General features: G+C 40.1%; 1 protein-coding gene across 3 annotated transcripts in view; it reads right to left on the minus strand.

Moving 5' to 3' along the window:
- The window catches only part of LOC146325666 (MICOS complex subunit mic25a-like), a 108,258-nt gene that overhangs the window by 35,592 nt on the left and 48,088 nt on the right, over window positions 1-24,578 (minus strand). For all 3 annotated transcript variants that reach the window (XM_084721799.1, XM_084721797.1, XM_084721798.1), the window contains one exon: window positions 16,039-16,109. In XM_084721799.1, coding sequence (XP_084577925.1) covers window positions 16,039-16,109 — 71 coding nt within the window. The remainder of the gene's footprint in view (window positions 1-16,038; window positions 16,110-24,578) is intronic.

A 24,578-nucleotide genomic window follows, 5' to 3' on the forward strand; every position in this document is an offset into this window, starting at 1 on the left:
TTGGTTTTTAAGCTGGAACGAGGTGAAGCAGCGTCCCTGACAGCCCGTCGAGCCATGTATGGGGTTGTTGTTGTTAATGTGTGTGTGTGTGTGTGTGTGTGTGTGTGCGTGCTGCGAAGGCATTTTAATGTGTGTGGGAGCAGTCATTTTTGGGGGAGCTCTCTACGCATCTGTGAGCGGTAAATATGACAAAACATAAACAGTTAGATTAGTTGCTTAATTAATGGTGCTGCCCATTATTTTTAATCTCCGGCAGCGAAGGCGGAGGCGGACGGAACACAGAGGCCTCAGACTTCTGGACCACGCAGACCAGCTTACCGAGACAAAGAGAGGGGGAGAGAAATGAAAGGGGAGAAATTGGAAAACGGAAAAGACACAAAACACACCAGAAACTACAAAAGCCTCCGGCAAAGCTACGAGACTGATAAGGAAGATGCTTTTATCGCCTCTAAACCATGCTTCTCTCGGAGTTAGAGTGATGTTTTTTCGTGTTTTCCTTAATGGCCTTGGCTGCACATATGAAGCATTGTTTGTCCTACATGGCATTTTATTTCTATCCTGTCAACTACAAAGTATTGGTATCTCAAATGTGTTTCAGGCGACTAATTAGAAAATCTTGTTAACATCTCACAAGAAGTAGCGCCCAAGGAGGAAAAATGAGGAGAATCCAATATTGTGACTGACTTGAGGGCTGCACACAATTTCAGTGGAAGTCTGCAACATCTTGCCTGCGTGCCGACACACTGGGCGTACAGTTGTATTACAGGTTTTGATATGTTATGAATATAGTGTGTCCTCTACTTTTTTAAAAATAATTCTTGGTTCAGGCATTATATTCCAGTATTAGCTTGAAACAACTGCATGTTTCAATGTCAAGGCAAAACATTAGAGGTAGTAAAAAGATTTGTGTGGCACAAAACTCCTAATCGCGATTCAGACGGCTCGCCAAGTGGCAGCCAAATAGCTGACTACCTGCTTCATTCTGGCAGCCACTTTCCCTTAAAGTGGTTAAGTCACACTTTGGGGGGAGAGGGAGAAATCAGAGCAAAGAAACAAGGTTACTGACTCAACTTTTAACTGTTGTTGTTTCTTGTTTTTGTCATGTATGTGAAACAGAGCTCATCCTGTGATGCAGGACAGTGTTAAATGATGCAGTCTAATCCTAGTCAATTTGATGAGCAACTGATCCTTCATCTAAACCAGTTTAATTACCAGCCTTGACTCTCACAGCATTGTCGTTTGGCTATTATCATAAAGGGCTGTTAGAGTGCATAATTGTTATTACATGCAATTTGTTGGCAACTGATGTCGTACCTAGGTCAGATCAAATCTCTGAGCCCGTCGATTTAGCCGATGCTTCGGGGCTTCTGGTGCAGCCAGTGGATATCCAGAAAATGAACTTCAAGTCATTGTTCAAAGTCTACAAACAAATCTGCATATGATTTTTGTTTTAAAAAGCTAATAAAACGCTAAATTACAATGAGACAACAGCCGATGGGTTCCAAGAGTGCATTTCTCTCTACATATGGATTGTTTACCTACATGCGACCGAAGCTTGTTGTGAATGTGATTGGTTAATTCTACTTGGACTACAAACAGAAACCAGGATCCTTCAGATACCAAAATCATGTCTCTTACCCACGGATTCTACATTCATATGCAGATATTTTTATCTATTAAGTCAGCAGTTTAAGTGAAATTTTAAACTCTGATTGAACCTGCTTTTTCTGCCAAGATGAATCCCAGGTGGTTCTATTTAGCAGAGTTAGTTTCAGCGTTCAAAGTTCTTGAATCATTCAATAATGAGGTTTAAGCTGAACCTCAAATTTTCTATTCCAACTATATAAAATAAGACTGAATAAAATATTATTTCACTCATTACCAGGGTAAAAAAAAAAACACATAACATCAAACAAACATCAAGACATTAAGTTAATGTGTGTCAAAATCACAAAGGCAATGTAAATGAGAGAGCCATCAGTTTATCTTGAAACTTGTCTGCCTACTGCACAGCCACTGGCTTTCTCCAAAAAGTCCTGCAAGAAATGTCTTAATATCAAGGCACTGCATGTCTCTCAGACCAGACATCACACTCACATCACCAACCAGTACAGTAAAGCATTTTCTCTATCTTTGTCTACCTTCTATTCGTGGAGTCTAACGCTCCTCTTAGTGAAGAACAACTTGAGCCTACACTGTCAGGATTAACATCATGTTTGAAATTCTGTTTTACACCGTCCTCTATTCCTCCCTGTACAACTCTTGTGGATCCCTTGTCTAAGCCCTCCTGTCAAGGAGGCTTCTGTTTTTGTTGCTGCTACACTTCTCTCTGCAATTTTTTAGCTACCCGAGTATACAGGCTGTTTCTAGAGGGAAAAAATATAGCATACACAAAGTTAGCCACAGGTTACTCCACTTGTGTTCATATGTGGATGTTCAAGTGAAAAACTGTGGCAGACAGAATTAAATACAACTACATTTGATGATCCAACATTAAAGGAGACAGCTAACTTGTTAAACATTTCATAAAACATTAAAACATTTCTGTGGCCTAAATGTAATTATCTAAAAAGAATACAGAGAAGGCAATTTAACACAACTCCCTGCATGTTCTCCACAGAACAGAGCAGACAGACAATTCTGGGACATGTTGCCACATTGCAGGTGGAATAACAAGTGCTATGTAGCATGGCTGCGATAAGCCCCATGATGCAGCTGTGCCCAGTGGAATCAACCAGTTAGTAAATCCGTACTATGTAGCCCTGATATATTAGTAAATATTTGGTAACAGGTACTGTTTGCTGTTTTTGTAGAGTGCTGAACTTAAAACTGCAAAGGAATCAGTATGTTTGCTACAAAGAAACTTTTTGATGGTCACGGGCCATCAGGCTATGGTAATGTTGAACCCTAGACTGGAAGTACAGTTTACAATTTCGATTAGCAGGCGCTTTTATCCAAAGTGACATACATCTGAGGGCTGATACAGCACAAGCAAGGATCTAGTTGGGAAAGAACAAGTCTAAGGAAAGCTCAAGTCTGATGGGACATAGGTGCCTTTAGGCAGTGCAAGAGATAATACATAGGGTACATGCAGGGTAGGGTTCTTTTTTTGCAGCCAATCAAGTTCATGAAAGAACTGCGTCTTAAGCCTTCTTTTAAAGAGCAGAGGGACCCTGCAGATTGAACAGAGTCACCACTAGCTAGCAACCAAGGGCCCTGTTGTGGTGGCTGAATCAGGGGCCTTTCCTTGGCAGGATGTAGTGAGCGGGAGGGAATGAAGCCCTGAATGAGGGAGTTCATGTAGGTGGGAGCAGTTTTGAGTTGCCCTTTTGTAGACGAGTGTCAGGGTTTTGAATTTGATGCAGGCAGCGACTGGAAGCCAGTGGGGCGATTTGATCAGCGGGGTGACACATGCTGACGGGTCGCCATGTTCTGGACCATCTGCAGATGTCTGAATGTACATGGTGGGAAGCCTGCAAGTAAGGAGCTGCAGTAAGTAAAACTTCCAAAAACTTGGCCACAGGGGACCACCGACATATAATATTTAGTGATCACAGTAATAGCAAGTAGGGGGAAACAGCTAGCTGTTGTATTTTATCTGGCTGTAGCTTCATATTTAGTGTACTGACATGACAGTGGTATCAAAACTTCTACTTTAACTCTACATGAAAGTGAATAAATGTATATAAGTCTTTCCATTAGCTTAAATCCATCTTATAGAAGTGTATGCTTTTAGCATTGTTTGCACCATTCCAGTGATTTGCTTAAAACTGGATAGGTCCTTGATGTTTAATCCCTGGTGTAAAGAGAGAGAACGATTCTCACTCTCCCAAAAGAAACCCCGACACTCTGTAGGGAGCACTAGAGAGTCTGAGGTAAACAGGTCCATCCTTATCTACTGAGGCAGGAAATGGCATTTGACATGTCAGAGGGTCAGAATTCCTTAACAGACTGCTTTACCATTACCGGCTTGATTAATACTGGTGCAGTGGTGAAGTAAAAGAGAAAAAGAGAGATGATAACAAGGGAGAAAGAGGGCAGGAGAGGTGAAGAGGAAAACAGCTAGAGAGACAGAGTTGCCTCTTATCTCTTGCTTGTAGCTTGTATGCACCTGCACCCTGACAGCTTTTCAATTGACTGAGGGCACACATCCTCTTCTCCCCTATCTTGTATCTCCACACTCCTTCACTCGTCCTCTCCCATCTCTCCATCCCTATCACAGCCGAAACCAGGAAGAGAGGGTCCTCTACGTACTAGCACTCAGACTTCACTTTGTCTCTCATAAAACACTGGAGTGGAGGGAGAGAACTTCATTTCTCCCAGTGCCTCACACATTTGCCACTCCTTTGTCAACGCTCTATTGGTGAATATATTTTGTCTTAGAGTTCCACAGTGGCTCTGATGAATATGCAAAGCTTCTACAAGTGGTAGAAACATTTCCATGACCTTAAAATAGTTCCCGCTAAGAGTTCGTTTATGTTGTTTTGCTGCTTAGAAATGTTGTAAAGGGGTAAACAGCCTGCTTTCCATCACATTCTGACACATTGGGGATAAGAATACTGTAAAGAATGATGTTCCCTGACATTGCCATGTATGAAATATTCATTTACTGCAAATCAGATCTTAAATACATTAACCCCATCTCATTTAAAATGAATACCTCAATCTATCTTCTGGTTTTCAAAATTATATAAATTAAATAGAAATGTTTTTTTTTTATGCTTTTCATCCTCAAACCGTTCTTTTAATCAACCAGCCACTTGTATATCAGACTGCAAACTGCTGCCATCCATCACTTTATAAAGGGAATCAATCTCATCATCCATCTCTACATCCATCGCTACATGCCCCTATTGATACTTCTTTTCTATCTTCACCCTTTCCAGGGTAATGATTCTCTTTAAACATTAAACATGCCATCATTGCTCTCCATAAAATCAAGGGCGCGATCAATGCTGTTTGCAGGCCTGACGTTTATAGATTTTACAAGCCATATGAAGATTTCATCTGTGAGTTAGCAAACCTACAAAATAAAACACATAGGTGGTTACCCAGTTGCATATATATGTTATATTTTGGACAAATTCTTTGTTTACAGTAATTTAAAACTAATCAAAAGGTAGTTATATGTCTAATATAATTTGTACACTTGGATCCTTGGATCAAATAGTGAGCCCCTATAAACTACTACTATGCCCAATTGACTTCCCTCCCAAACAATCACATCTTCAAAACAATCTTTCTAATGAAACCACTCACCATTCAGCCTCACTTCCCTGTTTTGCCTGTGTACCCCATGTTTTATATCTACAGCAACAGTATCCCAGCCAGCCTGGACCCTCACCAGCTTGCATTCAGAACCAACAGAGCCACAGAGGATGTGAAATCCACTGCCCCGTACTCAGTCTCACTCACCTACACCAAAATATTTGTTGATTTCAGCTCAGCACAATCTCCCCCATGAAGCTGACTGGTAAACTGAACACTCCTGGCCTGAGAACCACACTCTGCAACTGGATATTGGACTTCCTCACAAACAGGTACCAGACAGTTTTGATTGGCAGTCTCACCTCATCCACTCTAGTGTTCAACACCAGAGCCCCCCAAGGCTGTGTGCTCAGCCCCCTCCTGTTCACGCTGTACACCCATGACTGCAACACCTGACATGAAGAAAACTCTATTGTGAAGTTTGCAGAAGACAAGACTATCATCGGCTGGATTTTAAAAAACAATGAGACTTCATGTCGGGAGGAAACCAACAGTCTTGTAGAGTGGTGCACAGAAAACAAACTACTGCTCAAAGTCAGAAAAACCGTGGAAGGACGCAAAAACGCACACTCATGTCTACATCAGTGAGGCTGAGGTGGAGCAGGTGAATCTCTACCCTGATAAAGAAGCCTCAGAAACAGCTGTATTTTTTAAGGGAATCTAAGGCGGCAAAATGTATGAGCCATGTTCCTGTCCGCTTCTACAGAGGAGTAATTGAAAGCATCCTGACAGGACACAATCACAAACTGGCATGGGACAGAAAAAACCTCTACACCGGGTCATTAAAACCATCCAGAACATCACTGGTACCCTTCTGTTCATTTTGTTACCAATGGACAGGAGATACAGAAGTATCTGCTGCCGTACCACCAGCATGAAGTGCAGCTTCTTCCCCCTGTGAGACTGCTCAATTCACCCTCAGCACTCCACCATATTAATTAAATTGTTCTATATTATTATTTATATTTTACCAATTGTTTAAAGAGGGAAATACAACTAAATCTCATTTTACAACCTTGTTGTTAAATGACAAATAAATCGCCTTGTATCCTTGTATAGAACCTTCCTCTTTGATTGCTTTACTGATATAAAGTAGTTACCATTCTCCAGTTGTCATTAAAGGCTTGAACAATGTTGTCATTAGACTTACTGCAAAAACACTCCATGCACTGCAGAGGGAAGCATTTATTTATTTTGTTACATAACCTGCAGGAGGGGAGCTCCCTACAGGTTAAAGGGGCAGGCTTGTGACAGGAAAGTCGGTGGCTTAGTCGCCTGCAGTCCTATAATGCTCTCATTAAAAAAACAATATGCGGCTGAGGTTATACTGAATACTGGCCTGGGGCCTAATATTGATCTATGTGATGAAGTGTGTTGCAGCAAAAGCCCCATTTATGCTCAATGTAAGTAGAAATTTAATATAACATTTCTGTTAAACAAATTTATGTGTATATTAATTTATTTATGGGGCATTTTTTTAAGTTTAGCTACAAGTTAATTAAGATGGCAAAATTATTTGGTAACAATTTATTTGAATGGGTGTGCATAAGATTACACTGTCATAACCATGTCATAACACCTGTCATGAACAAGAATTAGCCTTTATCAATGTTTATGACTGTTGCCATTAAGTGTCATCCAGTCAGTTCTGCCATTTTTAATGCCAAATTGACATTGTTTGAGATGTCTTTGTTACGACAACCTGACAAACCTTAGCTTATGTGGTTGGTTTTGACACTGGCACTTTTGACAATGGACCTTCATAAGTATGTCATTCATTCATAAAGACTTCTTCATGTTTATCACAGGTGTAATGACATTGTAATGACAGTGTAATGACGTCCCCCTTCAAATAAAGTGTTATAAACTATTTCTGTTTACCTAGTTTGAAATGTATTTGAGTACAGGTTGCCTAGTACTAATGACAAGACATATTCTTTGGTTGCATTCACTAATTCTAATTCCTGCAGTGTTTGTATCCTGACGGCCCCCTATGTAACAATATTCATTTTGGTAACTTGACTTTCTCATATTTATATCTTGTGAGAGAGGCTTGGTCACGTTTGCCATGTCAGACTGAGGAAATGCTGCAAATAGTTATAACTTGTCATTGGAAAAGTTGTGGGTTCATCTGGAGTTGGTGTGGAACTTCGCTTGAGTCCCCTTGATGACCTCAATGGCATAGCTTTTTTAACACTTTTCCCCTTTCCACCCAAATCAGGTTGCTATATAACTGTTCTCCTCAAGCTGCCGGTTGAATGTTCAGTGGCATGAAATTTACCAGGGTCAGTGAACCACACACCATGTTTTTGGTTGGCCTTTCTCTTACAGCACAACAATAATTACCAAGTGGTCTGCTTTTTAACTCAGACTCTGAGCTTGTCAATGTTTCCAGCCTTATCGCACAGTAATCTCCGTCGGCTGGTATCCTCTGACACAGGCTGGGAGGATCTGACAAAGGCTGGCTATTAAGGCTAGTTCGACCACGACTGTAACAGACAGAAGGGCTTGTTAAAATGCCTTGGATGCTGACCTGAGCGGTTTGACGTGGGTATCTCGCCTTGTCCGTCTCCATCTCGCTCCTGTTCTATTACTTTCAACTCTGAAGAGGAGGCTGTCTCCCTCACACTCTGGTACATGAAATGTATCAGGACCAAAAAGACAACTGCTTCCATCCTCGTGTCTCTTTCGCTCTATCAGTAATTCCACAGCTAGGTACAACCTGTCGAGTTAGCAAATGCAAATTGTCTCTGCATTTGCCACCCTCATTAGTCATACTTGGTAATCAGTGCTTCAACATAGGTCAGTTCAAGAATGGCCTGCTACCATGGACCACTGGTAAGAAGCATCTTTTTTTGTGGTGGCTGACCAATAGAGGGTGCAAATGACTCACCCCACCAGTCATAAAGCTGAGTAGCTGTAATGACCTATTGCCGAAATCCTGTTTTAGTTTGTTGTAGAGCTAATGACTGATTCTCAGCACAAGATTCTATCTCAGTTTGACTTTCAGTGTTCATATGTACAATACTAATGGCCAACAGATTTGAGGCCCATTTATGCTCCCTTTATGTGCAAAAACAGATATGTTAGTTTTAAAAAATATAACTGTCACTGCCCACTTTTTTCCATACGTCCTTTACATTGGTATGGATCTTAAACAATACAGAGTCAACATCGCACAAAAGTCAAAAGTTAACCTGAAGAAGAAGAGTCAAAAGTTTCCCTGAAGATGAGGAGTCAAAAGTTGCCCCCAAGAAGAGTCAAAAGTTTCAGACCTGGTGATGCTGGAAGAGGCTTCAATAACAAACCTCTTGAGAAGGATGCAAAACAGACACAGCGTTGTAGATGGAGGTGGTCTGTGCACCATTTAATACATCACAATGTGTGGACAGGGATTTTTGACACTGCCTATTTGACAATGAACGTTATTTATGATACAACTGGACTTTAAAAACTTGTCTCGCAAGTCTCACTTGAACTACTGGCTACGCTGCCCCCACTACTACCGGAGGTACCGTTCTGTTCGAACCATATCCACAAGCCCTCAGAGAACATGCAGAAGTACAGACGAAATGAACATAGAGTATGGAGAGAAGGCTCCGTCTGCATCCATATGCGTAACTAACATGGAGCATAAATAAGCCTTTAAAGTTATTTCAGGTGCCTTGACAAAGATTACAGCTGTATACTATATCATATTTTGATGATGCCAATGTGAGATCTTGTTCGGACCCGACTCAAAGTGAGAGAATTCACATCTGGCATTATAATATATCTCAAAATGCACCTTGAGTTACTACTTGTGATTGGATCTCACTTCTTTGCTCTATATGAAAAAAAACCCCATCCATTTAGCCATTCCATGTGAAGATTCACAAGGTTATTTAAATTTCTCCTCAACAACTCTAAACTCTAAATCGCTGAAGGTAAGAGCACCCAAACACATAATTTATATTACAATGAACCAAATGATGTACTTGGAGGATGCCAGCTGAGTGGGCGGTCCTTCAATGTGGGCACATTGCACACACACATTACTAAAAGAATGTGGTCATCTGAAGCCCAAGGGCGAGCCACCTGTGAACGCGATCTGAGCGATTGGACCTCGCGTGCTTCCCGGGTGTGTGTTTACACCTGTACTTAGAGCTGTCCAGCTGTGTGACTACTGACCCATGTTCCAGTTTGTTTTAGGTCTAAGTCTAATCAATTTTATCTATACAGCCTGATCACACAAATCACAATTTGTCTATTTGCCTTAATGGGCTTTACGACCTGTACAGCCTATAACACCCTCTGTCCTTAGACCCAAAATAACAATTTTAAAAAGCACAATTATTTTTTTGCATTTTAGCTAATTTTTGGGTTAACCTTGTCTTTTTAAATACAATATGTATTTCCTTTTCTCTAGTGTGTTTTTGTTTCTGTAGCCGATATTGCATTTTAATGATTGCAAATTTACATAATTGGTTGGTCATGTGATTACCACATATTTTATCTATGTATATAACACCTGTGATAATACTCTCAGTCTGATAAGCAAAGCAAAGGCTGACATTCACTCCAAAACAAAGAATAAAGAATTTATTTTTAGAGATCTGGTGTGCAGTGAACTTTTACAGTATGGGAAAAAAAATACATCTGTGCTCTGGACAAAGAAAGCAAAGCAAACAGAGAGAGTAAGGGAAAGAAATAAAGAGAGGGAGAGAGGAAAGTTATTGAGGCTGGTTTATCATGCTCCATTGAGTTTGGCATTTCAGAGTGCTACAGGTTGTAGCCTTGTGTGCTCTGTTCATGTTTCTCTTTCTCTCATACACACACATACAGTACACACATGGTACAGTGACACACTAGCCCTATGCTCTGTGGTTTTCCACAAACCGTCGCTGGCAGTGCTGGCAGCCAAACCCCACTTTTCATTCCAAGGATTAAACTGTGGATTAACACATCACACACATGCAGTTTAGGCATGTATACACACATACAGAGCACATAATAACACAGACAGTGGAGCCAGAGCACCATGGAGGATGGGGTTGGAGGGTGGGGCGGCTTGGGATTCATCCACATCATATTTTACAGTAGCTTTGTTCTACAGCTCTGCAGCGAAAGAAACTTCACTCAAACATACATAATACCAGAAGTTTCCTACAGATTACACAATAGTTTTGGCAACTGAAAGTGTTAAAACACGGCACTGTCTGTTGTTCTGAAATACATGAAAGATTCAAAGTGTCTCTCAATGCCCAGACTCTGACTCTCTATTACTAACACTATATCAGACTCCCTGCGACTTGCATTTTATCAATTTAAGACGATTCACACACTAATCAAAACTACAATGGATGCAGCAGATGCTCACCCAATTTGTGCACTTGTTTTACAGGTCCACAGTGTAAGACAAAAATCTGAATAAATGGAATATAATATTCACAAGTATGTTTCAATTAGTGTATCATGACATAAAATAATAAGTGTTGTCTTTTTGTTACCTTGAAATGAGCACTTTATATCTACAGAGGGCGCAGCTGCTCTTCCATGCAAAGTGCTATTTTGCACCGCTATGTTTCTACTATAGCCTACCAACATCGGGGCCTTTCGCTGGAATCGAAGGCTTTATATGCTTGGAAGGGGACAGTAAGGAGAGTGGCAGTTGGTTGCAACCTCATCATGAGATGCCATTAAATCCTACAGCCAGCTGTAAATTAAAATTAATCTGCTACAACCCAATATTAAGCCTGATTCACTGACTATAAGTATCCTGGATGGATTGAATCATGGTCACAGTGACAACGTAACATCCTACAGCTGTAAGTCATAGTTTTTTGTTGTTTTTGATTGCTGGTATCCCAGTTGATATGTTGCAGGGTTTCCCTTGATATTCTGCAGTGGAGGCGGAAAACCTCCCCTAATAGAGATCATGTCCCAACCTTGTAAAAAGGGGCATAGGTGCTACTTCAAACAGCAAGTGCCACTGAATTAATTGAGCGTGGCTGCACTTTATGCTGCCATCGACTAACTAAACTGAACATGAGATGAAATGCTTCAGGGTGGTTCAAGTTTCCCAGTAGATAACCTGTAACTTGTCATGGACTTTTCTCGCACAGCTTTCCATAGAAAAAGGGAAGCTAAGCTATGTACAGCTTTAGACAGGGTAAGTAGCAAAAAAGTATTTTAGCCACCTAAATAAAATAAATATCAGTTTATGTGTATGCTATATTCAGAATATTTTCACCTTGTTACTTAGCTGTCAGACAACCTTTTCTTATGGGAAACTGCCATTATTTATGCCAAATATAGCTCTCTCCGAAGCCCCCAGACTCATCTGGCAAAAATAGTAATTTTACGTTACAGAACACGGGAGTTGCTCATCTACCTCAATCTGCCTCAATCAGTTAGTTTTTCTGTATTATTGTGTGACCTTAGTGAATCCAAACTGGCCCTTTAAAACACAGTAGTGCTACACACTAGCTACCAACAAACCAGGGGTGGAACGGATCGTCGTCTACTCATTGTCTGTAAGGATCAACTGCCACGGTTCCGCCCGCATGTGATCCACGGACTAAATGAAACCATCATAGTGTGAAACACAGTTTTACTGTCACTGTTAATTTTCAGAGTAATAATTCCCTGAATCTCAAAGCAGAGCTGAAAAGACAGATGAAAGGATAGATGCACGTTGTGTTTTATTCTGTGGCGGATAACAGCGGATTCTAACAAAAAAGGAAGGCTGACTGATTTAAAAGCCGTTACATCGTTTCTATTGAGTGAAATCATAACCAGGACGTCAGGCTTTTTTAGTGGTGTAACTGCCAAACTGCTGAAACTTTGGCAATATCTGCTGTCTTAACTTCAGTTACACACAGCTCTGCTGAGCTCACCAGTGCAGATCTCTGTCTACCAGTCTACGACACAGCCTTCAGTGGTGATTGGCTATCACATGTGACTTCTACCCAATCAGACAGTGCTGTGGGCAGGACACTGAACCAGACTACAGAGTGTTGAAGTGTATTACACATTAGTAAGGTGATGACGATGAACAAAGAGAGGTAAAAACCATGTGCATTTTTTAAATAATTTATCCATAATCCCACTTTTTTCCCCTTTCTTTTTCCAGTAGAAAGTCTTATAGCAAACACTTTGACTTATTCTAATAGGAAATGCACGTGTTATTAAAAACATTAACACATAGAAGTGAACCATTCTGTAGCCACTTAAATATACTGGTCAAATACACCTCATTTAGTTTGTAAATTTTGCCACCATACACACAGACACACTCTTGTCCTCACACCTTAATCCTCATTAAAGTAACACCAGTGAATTCCCCGGAGGTTAGGGTTAGACCAGATTACAGAATGAATGGGAGCCTAATCCACTTTCCTGCAGAAGCAGTATATAATTGACCATAAAGGTAGTGCCATAAAGGAACCTCAAATCGTTTTATCTTCTCTGATAAAACACCCATGGATTTAGAATACCTTCCGCCCCCCTCCACACACACACACCCACACACACACTACATCCCAACAAGGAGAGGATTAGCAGTATTACTGTACAGTATTCCCCAGAGGTGGCCTTCAGCATCAGCACAGATCAAAAACATGTTGGCACTGCTTTAAATCTGACGTTAATGGGGTCTCATAACACTAAGCTGCTGATAACAGCATTCAGTCACTCCAGATTACCATGGAAAGGTTGTATTAACCACAGGGCTGGCACACAATCAGTTGTGCATGCATGTGTGAGCGCGGGGGGCCCAAAATTCTTTGTCATCGCCAGCTTTCGAGAAATGAAGCGCAGGGCTTTGGTGTGAGTGTGTGGTCAGCAGGTGATCCTCCGTTCTGTGGGAAATACGTACCATTTTCTATTCTGTTATTTTTTTGGAGTCATTCCAGGTAGAACTGACTGACCATGAATCTTCTTAACCAGTAATGCTGTGTAATGCTTCCTCATGTTTGCTTACAGGGAGCTGCCCAGTACACCCACAATACTCTACTGTGGAATCTTCTCCAATGAAACAGTACAGGACTATTTTTTAAGGAATAAATTTGGTTGTTCACAATTAGGGTTTTATTTAGCAGTTTTGGCCATCATTTGGGTTGGTTATAAACACACTTTACTCATGAAAGTATATGCTGAGATCTGGAAATATGGCAAGGTTGCCACAAACTCCAACAAGCCAGGAAATAAAAACTGGCAGGTTGCTGGACCTAAAATCCAATGAGAACAATCCAAAAGATTTAAAAGGTAGCAAATCTCAAGTCTCAAAACAGACGCAGTTTAGGCAGTTTAGTTTTACTTGATGGTGAGAAAAATGAAAGTGTTCAAGAATCAGAGTAAAACAGCACGTGAGACAGACAGGCAGCTTAAGCAGCATGGCGGGAATTGTACCGGACAGTGGAGGCTCTTGATTTGTAATCAATCGATCGCAGCTGCAAGCAGCCAAAATGAGGAGCTAAACTAACAGAATAAGGAGACGAGGGGAAGGAGATCAGACTTTAAAAGCTGATCCTTCACATTGAAAGAAGTAAGCTGTGCAAGAGCTGCAGACACAACACTGACATATTATCACCTCTGAAAGTTTAGATGGCGAATGTGTCCACAAACAGTGGCTAACATATTTACTCATCATGCATACACAGAACAACATTAGCATTCATTTGGAGTGCTAATCGCGCCCATCTGGTGAGCATAAGTCAAATATTCACTCTATTTTTCATTCTTTCTTTCTCTCTACAAACTCCTGAGTAGGGGTGGGGGAAATTTCTGATTCTTAGATGCATCGCGATTCAGACGTGGATGAATCTGAATCAATTTACAAACATCCAAATTTTGATTATTTAAATCTGTTAATTAAAGTAATACAGAAGGTTATAAATAATGCGGAACTAAGAAGCGCGGTACGCGTCATCTCCGGGACACTTTGGGATGCGCACCTGGAGCGGACAGGCTGACATGTGCACAGAGGAAAACAAACATGGCTGACCACCAGCTACCTCGCTGTGAGATCCGAACAGCTCCTTCTAATTTAAAAGCAGATGTGTGGAAAAACTTCAGCTTCTACAACGTCGACGGCGGAAGCGAACTGGACAAGAGCCACGTTATATGTAAGCTGTGTCGTGCTAAAATAAAATACTTTGGCAACACAACAAACATGAGAAGCCATGTAACTCGATTTCACCCGACGGAGGAGTCGGGGAGACGGCAGGCTGTTGTTACTGCAGCTACTAGTGGCGTTACTGACCAGAGAACAATCTAGGAAACAATGAGAAGGCTGCCACCCTCATCGGAAAAGGCACTGTTTTTAAAAATTGCAAGTGATGAATGCTCATTCAGTGAGACAAAAAGAAATGTGTGTTGTGAAAAAGTGCATCAATATACATAAATTAAAGATGCATCAATAATCGTTTTATAATCGAATCGTAGCCCCTGAATCGTAATCGTATCGGCAGGAGCCCAAAGATTCTCACCCCTACTCCTGAGGTACCTATCCGTTATTTTAGCTGCTAAATACTCACTAGTTAGTTAGTTAGCAGGTTTTAGAGCTTTTTCAGTGATAATAGCTACCTGCTGCTGCCAAAAATGACCCTGATGAGGGTGAAATGACTTTTGTGGAAGACCGTAAAACCAAAACAACGACCAAAAGTTGCTAAAATGCTCCACAGACCTGAGGGAAACTGGCATTAAGAACTATATAGAAGTGACTTCTCACTGATGGTCTGACTTACATAAATCATACAGAGGCATCAGAATTTAAGTTAAAATACCCAGTTCAAATCATAAAATCATTATTCAGCCAGGCATAATTTCACCCCATACTGTGTGATACCAACATTTCCTCAGTTTGTTATCATTTTGACTGTGAAATAAGTACACAAATCTATATTTACATTTTCTCAAGTTTATATCCCTATATTTAATATTTCATCTTGTTTATATTGCTCCTATCTTTTATACTCCCTCCTGTTTATTATTATTTTCCTCCTGTCTTGTTTACTTACTCATTATTTGTTTTTTTTAATGATTCCATTTCTATCTTGCTATCCACTTTGCTGCTCTTACACTACAGATTTCCCTGTTGTGGGATTAATAAAGGAGCATCTTATGTTATCTTATCTTAAAAACTCATTTTAGTTGCTTCAGATGAATGCTGGGACATTAACTTAAAACACGGATGAACTTTACTAACAAAAAGCTGGTCACAAGCTAAAGGCTGTTGTCAGGGATAATGACACACTGAAGGACATGCATAAACAAGCATTTGTTATTTTGTCCTCCCCCATAAATACTCGCGCCTTTCAGTTAGCTGCTCTGATGACTCTTGTCATTGGTAAGCCTTGTTACTGGTGTTACACAAAATTTAACAGCAAGTCAAGGCCGGGTCTCTAATGTGAATTTCAGCTGGGTGTTTTACAGACTGCAGTGGCAATAATTAGCTACCTTCTCCCTGGCTGTGGCTCATTACAAGTCCACAGTGAGAAGCGAGGATGGTGAAACAGGGTATTGTTAAACTCGGCTTAATTAAAGCAGCCAATTAAAACACTTATCACATTAGTCAGGTGTGCTCTAGAGAATGTATGCATTTAACTGGTTAAAAAATGAGGAAAAGAGCAGATCACTATCTGTCGCTGCTTATTAGTCTGCTGTGTGCGTGTCCGTGTGTGAGTTGGTGGGTGTGTGTCAGAGGCTCCGGGGAATAACATCGCCTCACTTTTGGAACTGCAAATTAGTTTGTGAACGTGTGTGTGTGTGTGTGTGTGTGTGTCTTACCTCACGTTTCCTTCCGTCTTGGAGGCAGCTTCGTGGAATTGCTCCTTGCTCTGTTTGTATCTTTCCAAATTCTGAAGACATGCAGGAGGACAGCACAAGAGGACAAAAAACAACAATCATTAGCTGAGCCTGTTTTTCTTCAGTTTTTAACATGTACGGTAGTGTGTCCCGTTTTCTTTTCTGTCTTAAATGGACAAACAATTTAACATTGATTTATTGCTCTGTATGTTCACAGCATAATCACAATGTTTTCTTGAGCAGCGGCTTCATGCGGTTCACTTTCTTGTCCTGTTTTTGCGCCCATGAATACAACATCTGAGGTCCAACAAGTGTAAAAAATGGTTTATTGTCTTACAGCCACAAATGAAATGTCTTGTCCTGGTTGTCCATGAGTCAGAGATACAAATACTTGTTTATAGAAACCGTGAAGAGACCTATTTAGAGTAGAATGAATACATAAAGACACATTCGCAAAATATAATGAGATATTAAGGATGGCAAAAAATGTCACAATACCATACCAGACTGTGACAATATCTACTGGGCTAGTAATTAATAATTTTACTTTATTATTTTTGTTTAAATTCATAAACAAACTGCTGCTGGCTGTTTTTGTTTTATGACTGTATATCCATAATTAAAGCATTCACTGCCAAAGACAATTAAAAAAAAAAAAAAATCACCTGCTTACGTCATCGATTGCTACTTTTACTTTATATCTTCAAAGAAGGAAAGCAGAAACACTTTAAATTAAAAGGAAAAACAAATTTCATATGACAAAAATGTATACATCAGCCTTATTATTTAATAAAGTCATCAAGTTTTTGCTTTTCTTTGTTTTTTAATACTGCGATAAGTATCAGATCATGGAATTAACACAGTATCACTGTACCTTGAGTTTTTAGTATTGTTACATCACTTCCGAGATTAAAAAACACTTTTGAATAAATAATGTTGGGGAATTTGTACATATTTTGGCGTGATGTCCAATATTTAAAATAACATCGAGACAAAGTTCTGGTAAAACAAAAGTGTTTTACTACAACATTTAAAGGCTAGGTTGGAAGTTTAGGAAACCTGCTTCTTTACTTGCTTGCACGAACATCAATGAGAAGATAGAAACCTCGCTGTCCGTTAAATATGAAGTTACAGTCAGCAGTAAGTTGTAGCCAGTTATGACTGGAATCAGGAGGAAACAGTGAGCACGGCTCTGTCCAAAGCTAAGAAAACACTTCATCAGCCCCACTAAAAACACAACCTTCTGTTTTTATACTTCCATTTCTATATGTCTCAAAGAAAACAGATATACAATGTCCCTTAGTGAGCTCTAGAGGTGCTGGTAGTACTTTTTGACAGAGCAAGTCAATTTCTAGTCTTTATGCTAATGCTAAGCTAACTAATCTGCTGCTAGTAGAAGCCTCATAGTAGCCTCACAGACAGACACAACAGTGGAACAGATCTTCTGATTTAACTCATATCACTTCATATATTTAACAGCATATCTTTTATTGAGACTTTTCTGCACTGTGAACATACATACAAGATACTAACCACTAAACCATCACAGGTTTTTAAGTAATCCCACCCTTCTGTCTCTTCTTCCTCCTTAAACTCATATTTCATTGGTTTATTCTTTAGAACGTCCCCGTGTGTGACCAAATAACTTTTTCCTCTACAGCATTTCTTCATCTTTCTCTTTCCTTCACCTGTAGCAGCTTCCACTTTGTGCCTTTCATATTTTTAAGTCTAAACCACTTCGTGAGTTATCAACTTGGAATTTCATCAGTTTTTGTTAACCGGAGTACTAGAACCACAAAGGAAACCCCGGGTCCAAATTCACTAACACTCCTCGAAGGAAAAGTTGCATCTTCATCCATAGACTTTGCCATTCCACCCTCTTTTAGCGAAACTAAAGCTCGTCAGTAATAAGTTCCAACATACATTTTTTTTTAAGAAATCGTGATTTCTGCCTTTGCAGCTTGCCCGGTGAGCACCAAACCCCAAGCAAGCAGGCAGCGGTATTATGATAAAACAAGCAGCTAATCCACAACAACTGCAGCCTTTCCTCTGCTGATCCTCCTTAGGCCTTCCTGCGCCAAGCATCCCCCCTCAAATATTTAACCAGCAAACCGCACCAGCTGGGGAGGGAAGGACGGTGGGGGGAGAAAAGAGAGAAAAAAAAAGCTAGAAGGGAGGTAAGAGAAGAATAAAGGAAGAGAAGCAGCAGAAGGCACCAAGGTAAGAGGCGAGAGAATAGAGAGGGGGGATTTATTTATTTATTTTTTTGCAGGTAAAACAGTTTGCCCTGACTACTTAGGGCTGGATTGGGCTCTGTGTATAATAAGTCTGTGCATGTTTACATGTAAGAGGGTATGCAAGGTACAAAAGGAGCCCTGCTGGTGACAGATGTATGCTGGATTGCTCATACAGGGGCAGTTAAAAGGGATTAAGCAACACTGTGTACGGCTTATGATGGCTGAAAGAACATTTGAATTTCATCAAGTCTTCCACAGTAGTACCGCTGGTCATGCCACGACTTTTAATTTACTCTTAGTTATCTCGCTAACTGTCTAACACAACAAACGCTCAATTACAGGATGATTTGCAACTGTGCTGCTGATAATAAAAATAGGATGGTTACCAAGATAAATTCATTCTGACAGATGGAACTTGGAGAACTATGGAGAAACGAGTTGCACTTGTTAAGTAAGAAGAAAGTAATTAAGGAAAGAGCATTGACACTAAAGGTCATATTTAAGATGTGCAAAGGTGGTAGGTATGGTCTTGTGCAGGAAAACCAGTCGTAACCAACTGGTCAGGCACATTTCCAATCTGAGACTGCAGATTGATCAACTTATCTGGCTGCAGGGGTTTAATGAAGTTTTTCATACAGGCTAAAGCAGCTGTGGGCAACAGATACTGGAAGAAACACGTATTTTAATTTAAAGATAAACGCAGGCCACTTAACCAGCGCTCTTGCTTTAATTGTATTAAACGCTATGTTTAATACAGACTGTTCACCTTGGCATTATTGTGTTATTTATGCTTATTTGCTCAAAGTAGTTTGACGCTTAAGAGATTGAAAACATGCACAGCATCTTCGACACGTTTTCCACAAAACTGCCAATAAAAAAACAATACGTCTTGTTTGAATAAACCCGGTCTTTAAACCCATTGTATATCATCTGATGACAATTTAGCCTCTGGGGGCAATGGTCGGTTCAGAGACTCAAGACAGTTTGTATTTAATGAATTTATGTGAAACTATCAAACACTTTATCAAACTACGTTCTTATGGCTATTGATGACATGTCTACTGGCGATACATATCACTATCATTTTATTGCCCAGGCCCAATAACAGATAACGGATATCCAAGCCAAAACTTCCTCGTCCAATTAGCAACCTGGCGTGAGAACAGAGTTGAAAGCTAATCCCTATAAACAGATATCTCTGTATGAATACATATGATTTAAAAGCTAAATAGTCTTCAGGCAATATCTGATGTGTTCTGGTATTGCATTTCGGCCAATGCATTCCGCCCGTTTTGCTCTCCACACGGAGTTTTTAAATTGCATGACACCAAAGCCAACTAAAATGAGACTTTCAAAACTCAACCTGAAAGCATCCAATGCCAAAATCTTGGCCCTTGAGATTCTACATTTATATGCAGCGATCTGCTTACAGAGATTAGAATGAACCTCACACCTGTGGCACGGGCAAAGCCAACTTCAGGGTCAGGAAAATAGATGGTCGGAGCACTGCTTGCGTTTGCTGTTGCAAAGCTATGAAAAACAGGGCTCTTAGCCTAATCCACTCTTCCTCCGCCTTAGGGAACGAAGGCGGAAGAACTGAATGAGGAAATAAAACATCCAGTTTACCTTTAATACCCATAATGATATTAAACATTCTGGGGCCAGGTGTAGCCTCAAAGCTACACTCTTAGTCACAAAGAGACAGAAATACTCTACAGTATGTACTATATCTGCATGTTTCCTGTTTTAGAAATCTCATTCATTGCGAAACCCGCCGCATGTGTACAAGGCCGACACAGTTTTCAATAAATGAACGTAGACATTCCCTCAATTAATCACACATTTGCATATCAACACATCCGCCTGCTCTGCCGCTCATTAGACCTGTAAGTGAAAAGGAGAGGAAAGATGTAGTTCAATTTCACCGTTTGTGTCACATCGGGAAGGTTCTACAGTAATGTCAGAGCGGCTGTCATTATGAACGACACTTATGTACATCTGAGGCTATTTATAACACCCACATCGTTAAATCACTGCATTTGTATTTACCAGCAATATATCAATACATTAATACAATAAAAATGCATTATTAACACATACTCATACAACAAAATGATAACTCCACTGTCAATGAAACAGTAAAAAACATAGTAATGGAATCTAAATTAAGATTAGATTAGATTAGATTGATTTATTTATTCATGTCACCCTGTGCTCCGTACAAAACCATGTGTATGATCTATGGTACAACCTGTTCATATAAATAACAATTTCTGTGTGGTAAAATGGTGCAAGCATGCTTTTCTCCCCTTGTTTGCACCACTTCCCATGATGCACTGGTGAGAGTTTAAGTTTGTTATTTTATGGTCCAGAATGCAAATCTTACTTTTTTTGCTACTGCTTGTAAAATGTGTTTGTTCAGAACATAGTGAGTTCATGTTTGTACTGGTTTATTGATACACAGTAACTGAGGTAGCTGGCACATTTTTTCACCCCAGCTGTATATTTGATCGATCATTTGGGAGACAGATCCTTTATGGTAAGTGCCAAAGTGAACATGACATTCAGTTTAATGTTCATCATAATTATTTTTAAGTGCACAGGTCTGAATTTAGATCAGAAAAGGGATCCGTCATGTTGGTCCAATATCCGAGGAGTAAGATATGTCCGTATCGGCTTGGGATCAATCTCTGATCAGATTGATCGGTCCTATCTCTAGCCTCAAGGCCATGGAGAGATAAATCACAAATATTGACTGACAAGGAGAAGAAATGTTGCATGCAAGGAACATACTGTAAATGCTTTGATTTTACAGAGTTAAGGACATTTTGTACTACTGTCATCCCAGTACATTACTCGCATCAGTGTTTCATTTTTCAGTTCTGGTATGTGTCTTGAAAGTATGTCTTACATTTAAAGCCCAAAGACGAATAGTCAAAGTCACTTTCCCTTTGGGATGAATCATTATTTTCACCCAATTCAAAAGGGATAAAAAAAATATGTGTGGCATAACTGGTTGCCATGGTGATGCTAGTGAATTAAGGGGTGTTTACTGGGCTTCTAATCTAGCAGCTGGCATCTGCAGTGCTTACTTTTTACACTGGCGCTGAACTGTCACCATCCCCCTCTTCCTGCTGTTCCACATACCACTCCTTTTTTTATTTGGATCCTTTTAAAGGTTTTTCACCTCCATGCACAGATTACATACTGTACCCTTTTCTACAATTTCCACCATTCACTGTATTTATTTTCATTACCCTCTGTGATGTACTACTGTATATTTGCCACAAAATTGTGCAATTTTGCTATGCAATAAATTGGTAGTTAAGAATAAGAGGAAAACATACTGGCAAAAAAAGCTGTCTGCCACCATTTCCGTCTCAGATAAATACATAAGTAGCTATTCTTTGAGAACCAGGAAAAACTTTATTTAAAATGTTTTTATGAATCTGGAAATCAAAATCAAATAATGACAGGAGGATGAAAAGAGGACTTTTGTGAATTCATTTTGTTCGTTAATATCTGTTGCTTATCTTCCTCCATCCACGCTATTACTTCTTTCTACTTTGGTCCTGCCACTGTTCAAATCTTCAAACTTACTTTCCTTTTCAACCTGCACAGAAGCTCTCATCAATGACAGCTTACAATGAATTAGCAGATAAAGAAGTATCTTGAAGTATCTTGCTAGATGAAATCTACAACATTCAACATGTATCGCTGAGAGCATTCTGTGCAACTAAACCTGAGTCACTCATTTGTCAGAAGTCTTCAAGGGTTATTATGTGTAATGCCCATGCAGATCCAAGAAGACTCGCGATCAGACAGCGCTGACCGTGATCGAAGTGGTGTGTGTCTTGTAACTCAGCATTGTAATTCAGCAGCTACAAGCAGAGTGCAAAGTGCATCTGTGGCCACAAGGTAGTGCCAAATGACCTGCACCAGCGACTGTCCTGCACAGGTGAGGTGTCAGAGAGCAGAGGTCAGCAATCGTTATTACACGGCAGAAACTGTCCCGTATAAGTTTATAGTAATAAAGTAGTCTGTACCGTATGGAAAAACAACTTGAAACTATAGTAATTCTTTTTTTTTTTTTTTTTTTAATTTACTCATGATATTTTGCCTGTTGGTAATCCGGACTTCCAGCTGGCTACCTGAGGCTGCTGATACGTGAACAATGGGAAAATGGGGGAAAAAAAAGTAATTTTCTCTCAATTCAAACTTAGTCTCCTAGAAGTTTATGATAAACTCCCGAAATGATCCAACAAGAGTGAGCAGCAGAACTTAAGGTTCTTCAGGTTACTTATGTAGTCAAACAAGAAGAAACACTTCGCTGCCACCGTGAGCAGGCCCTTGGTGTTTAATAACTTTATGTTCATGTGATAAAAACACAATTGTTAATTAGATGGTAATCCACATGAGTAATAAAGACCAACAAAACAATTTTGTTACAGTAATCACTGCTTATGAAGATCAATTTGACCTGGCCAGACGTGCTCACTATAAGATCTGTAGTTCAAAAGCAAGTATTAATAAATACCTCATCATTTTGTATGACATTTCGATACCCATGGAGTAAATCTCATAAGTGCTGGTGAGAAAATAAGCACGCAGCATGCTTGTGCCAAGTTCTAATAATGCTGCTGATTCGCCCTCACATTTCATGTTACAGAGGAATACAGGAAAAGCAAAACAGATATGGGGATCACTGTTTGATTTTGTACTGCCAGCAAATTGTCTGCACCAATCACCTGCACAGAAAACTCTGTAAAGTAAGCGCTGCTTATCGACTAGCCAGTGCAGCTAAGACGTTAGCTTGTCAGTGAGTCCGTTCATCTAAATGTCCACTTAGATGGGAGTCCCAGTGCATCCTCTCCTCGCCACCTCGAGCGTTTCTGACAGCATGCATGGTGTTGATTACAGAGCAACAGGTCAAAGTAGAGAAACACCTCAAGCTGATCAGACCGGCCGTAGCTGCTTTTTGTGAAAGTCACTAACACTATTTCCCAGTACCACAAACATCACCTACATATTCCTCTCCTCTTGTTTGGATTAGATGGTCTATTGTTTATTATTAATGCTCCTTTTGACAGTTATTTATATTTCTATATAGTTTAATACTGTACAGATATTCCATTACTCTCTTCATTTCAATCCAGTTAGGTTCAGGTAAGTGCGCAGAATAAAAAACAATGACTTGTTGCTAAAGTAGCTGACCATAACTGTTAGCTCCCATTAGTGGGCAACAGAACCAGAACCCAGCAGCCTCCCATTGCACATAATCAGTCAACAGGATGGACACAATGTCTGTGAGGGACAGGAAATGCAGTACATGTTCTTGCTGGATTTAGCTCCTAGCATTCCAGTGCTAACCAAACTAACCACGGAGCTAACTTACTTTAGGTCAGAACTCCCTGGCTAACTGCAGTTAGCTTGGTTACCATCGACTCAATCCTGGGCTGCTTCAATTCAAACCCAACGAGAACACCACTTCCACACTGTAGTCTATTCTCCATCATCAAATTGGCCTCGGAGGACATGTTGGTCTCGGTATGGCCGTGTTCACTTGGAGCACTGCAACAATTAGCTTGTAGCGTTGTGGTGGAAACTTTCAGGACAAGTATTTACTACATGTGTGCCCAGTTTTTAACCTGACAGGACCATGTGGTAATCCCAATGATTTCCATGGAACAGGCGATCAGCACTAATTATTTAAGACAAGGAGACATGCACACTCACTCTCCGTCATATTCACCTTTGTAAACTTTGCTTAGTTTCCCTTTTATGTCAATCTAGCCTTCAGCCAAAATAAATGCTCCAAAAATCACGGCTTCACTGAGGCTTCCTTCTGTATGCTTTCAATCTGAATACTCCAGTCACGATTATAGTGGTGTATGGTCGATATTTTGACAGAATGGATAATTGCTGGGCCGGGGCTAGGGATAAAAGCGAAGAGAAAACTTGTGTGTATGGTATAGAAAAAAAAATGAACGATGATGCAAATGTCTATGATGGAAAACCACTGTTCATTATTTTCAAAGATGGCCATCAAAAGTAGCAAAATATTTACAGAATTGCAGAGAGCCAAGCAAATGTGTGGAGTGTCATCAAGCTTGTTAGCTGTGAAAGGTGGCAACAGCTGTACTTTACAGTCATCAGCCATCAATAGCCAAACACATTTCTGCCTCCCTGCTGTTGATGATTGCAGCCATTCTCCCCAGCTGTCTACACATGTTTACAACTACCCCTGCAACTACGGGAATTGGAACATTTCGTAAACTCTGTGCT

Source organism: Lutjanus erythropterus, chromosome 6 (assembly GCF_056507025.1).
Source record: "Lutjanus erythropterus isolate fLutEry1 chromosome 6, fLutEry1.hap2, whole genome shotgun sequence".
NCBI classification, from domain to species: Eukaryota; Metazoa; Chordata; class Actinopteri; order Lutjaniformes; family Lutjanidae; genus Lutjanus; species Lutjanus erythropterus.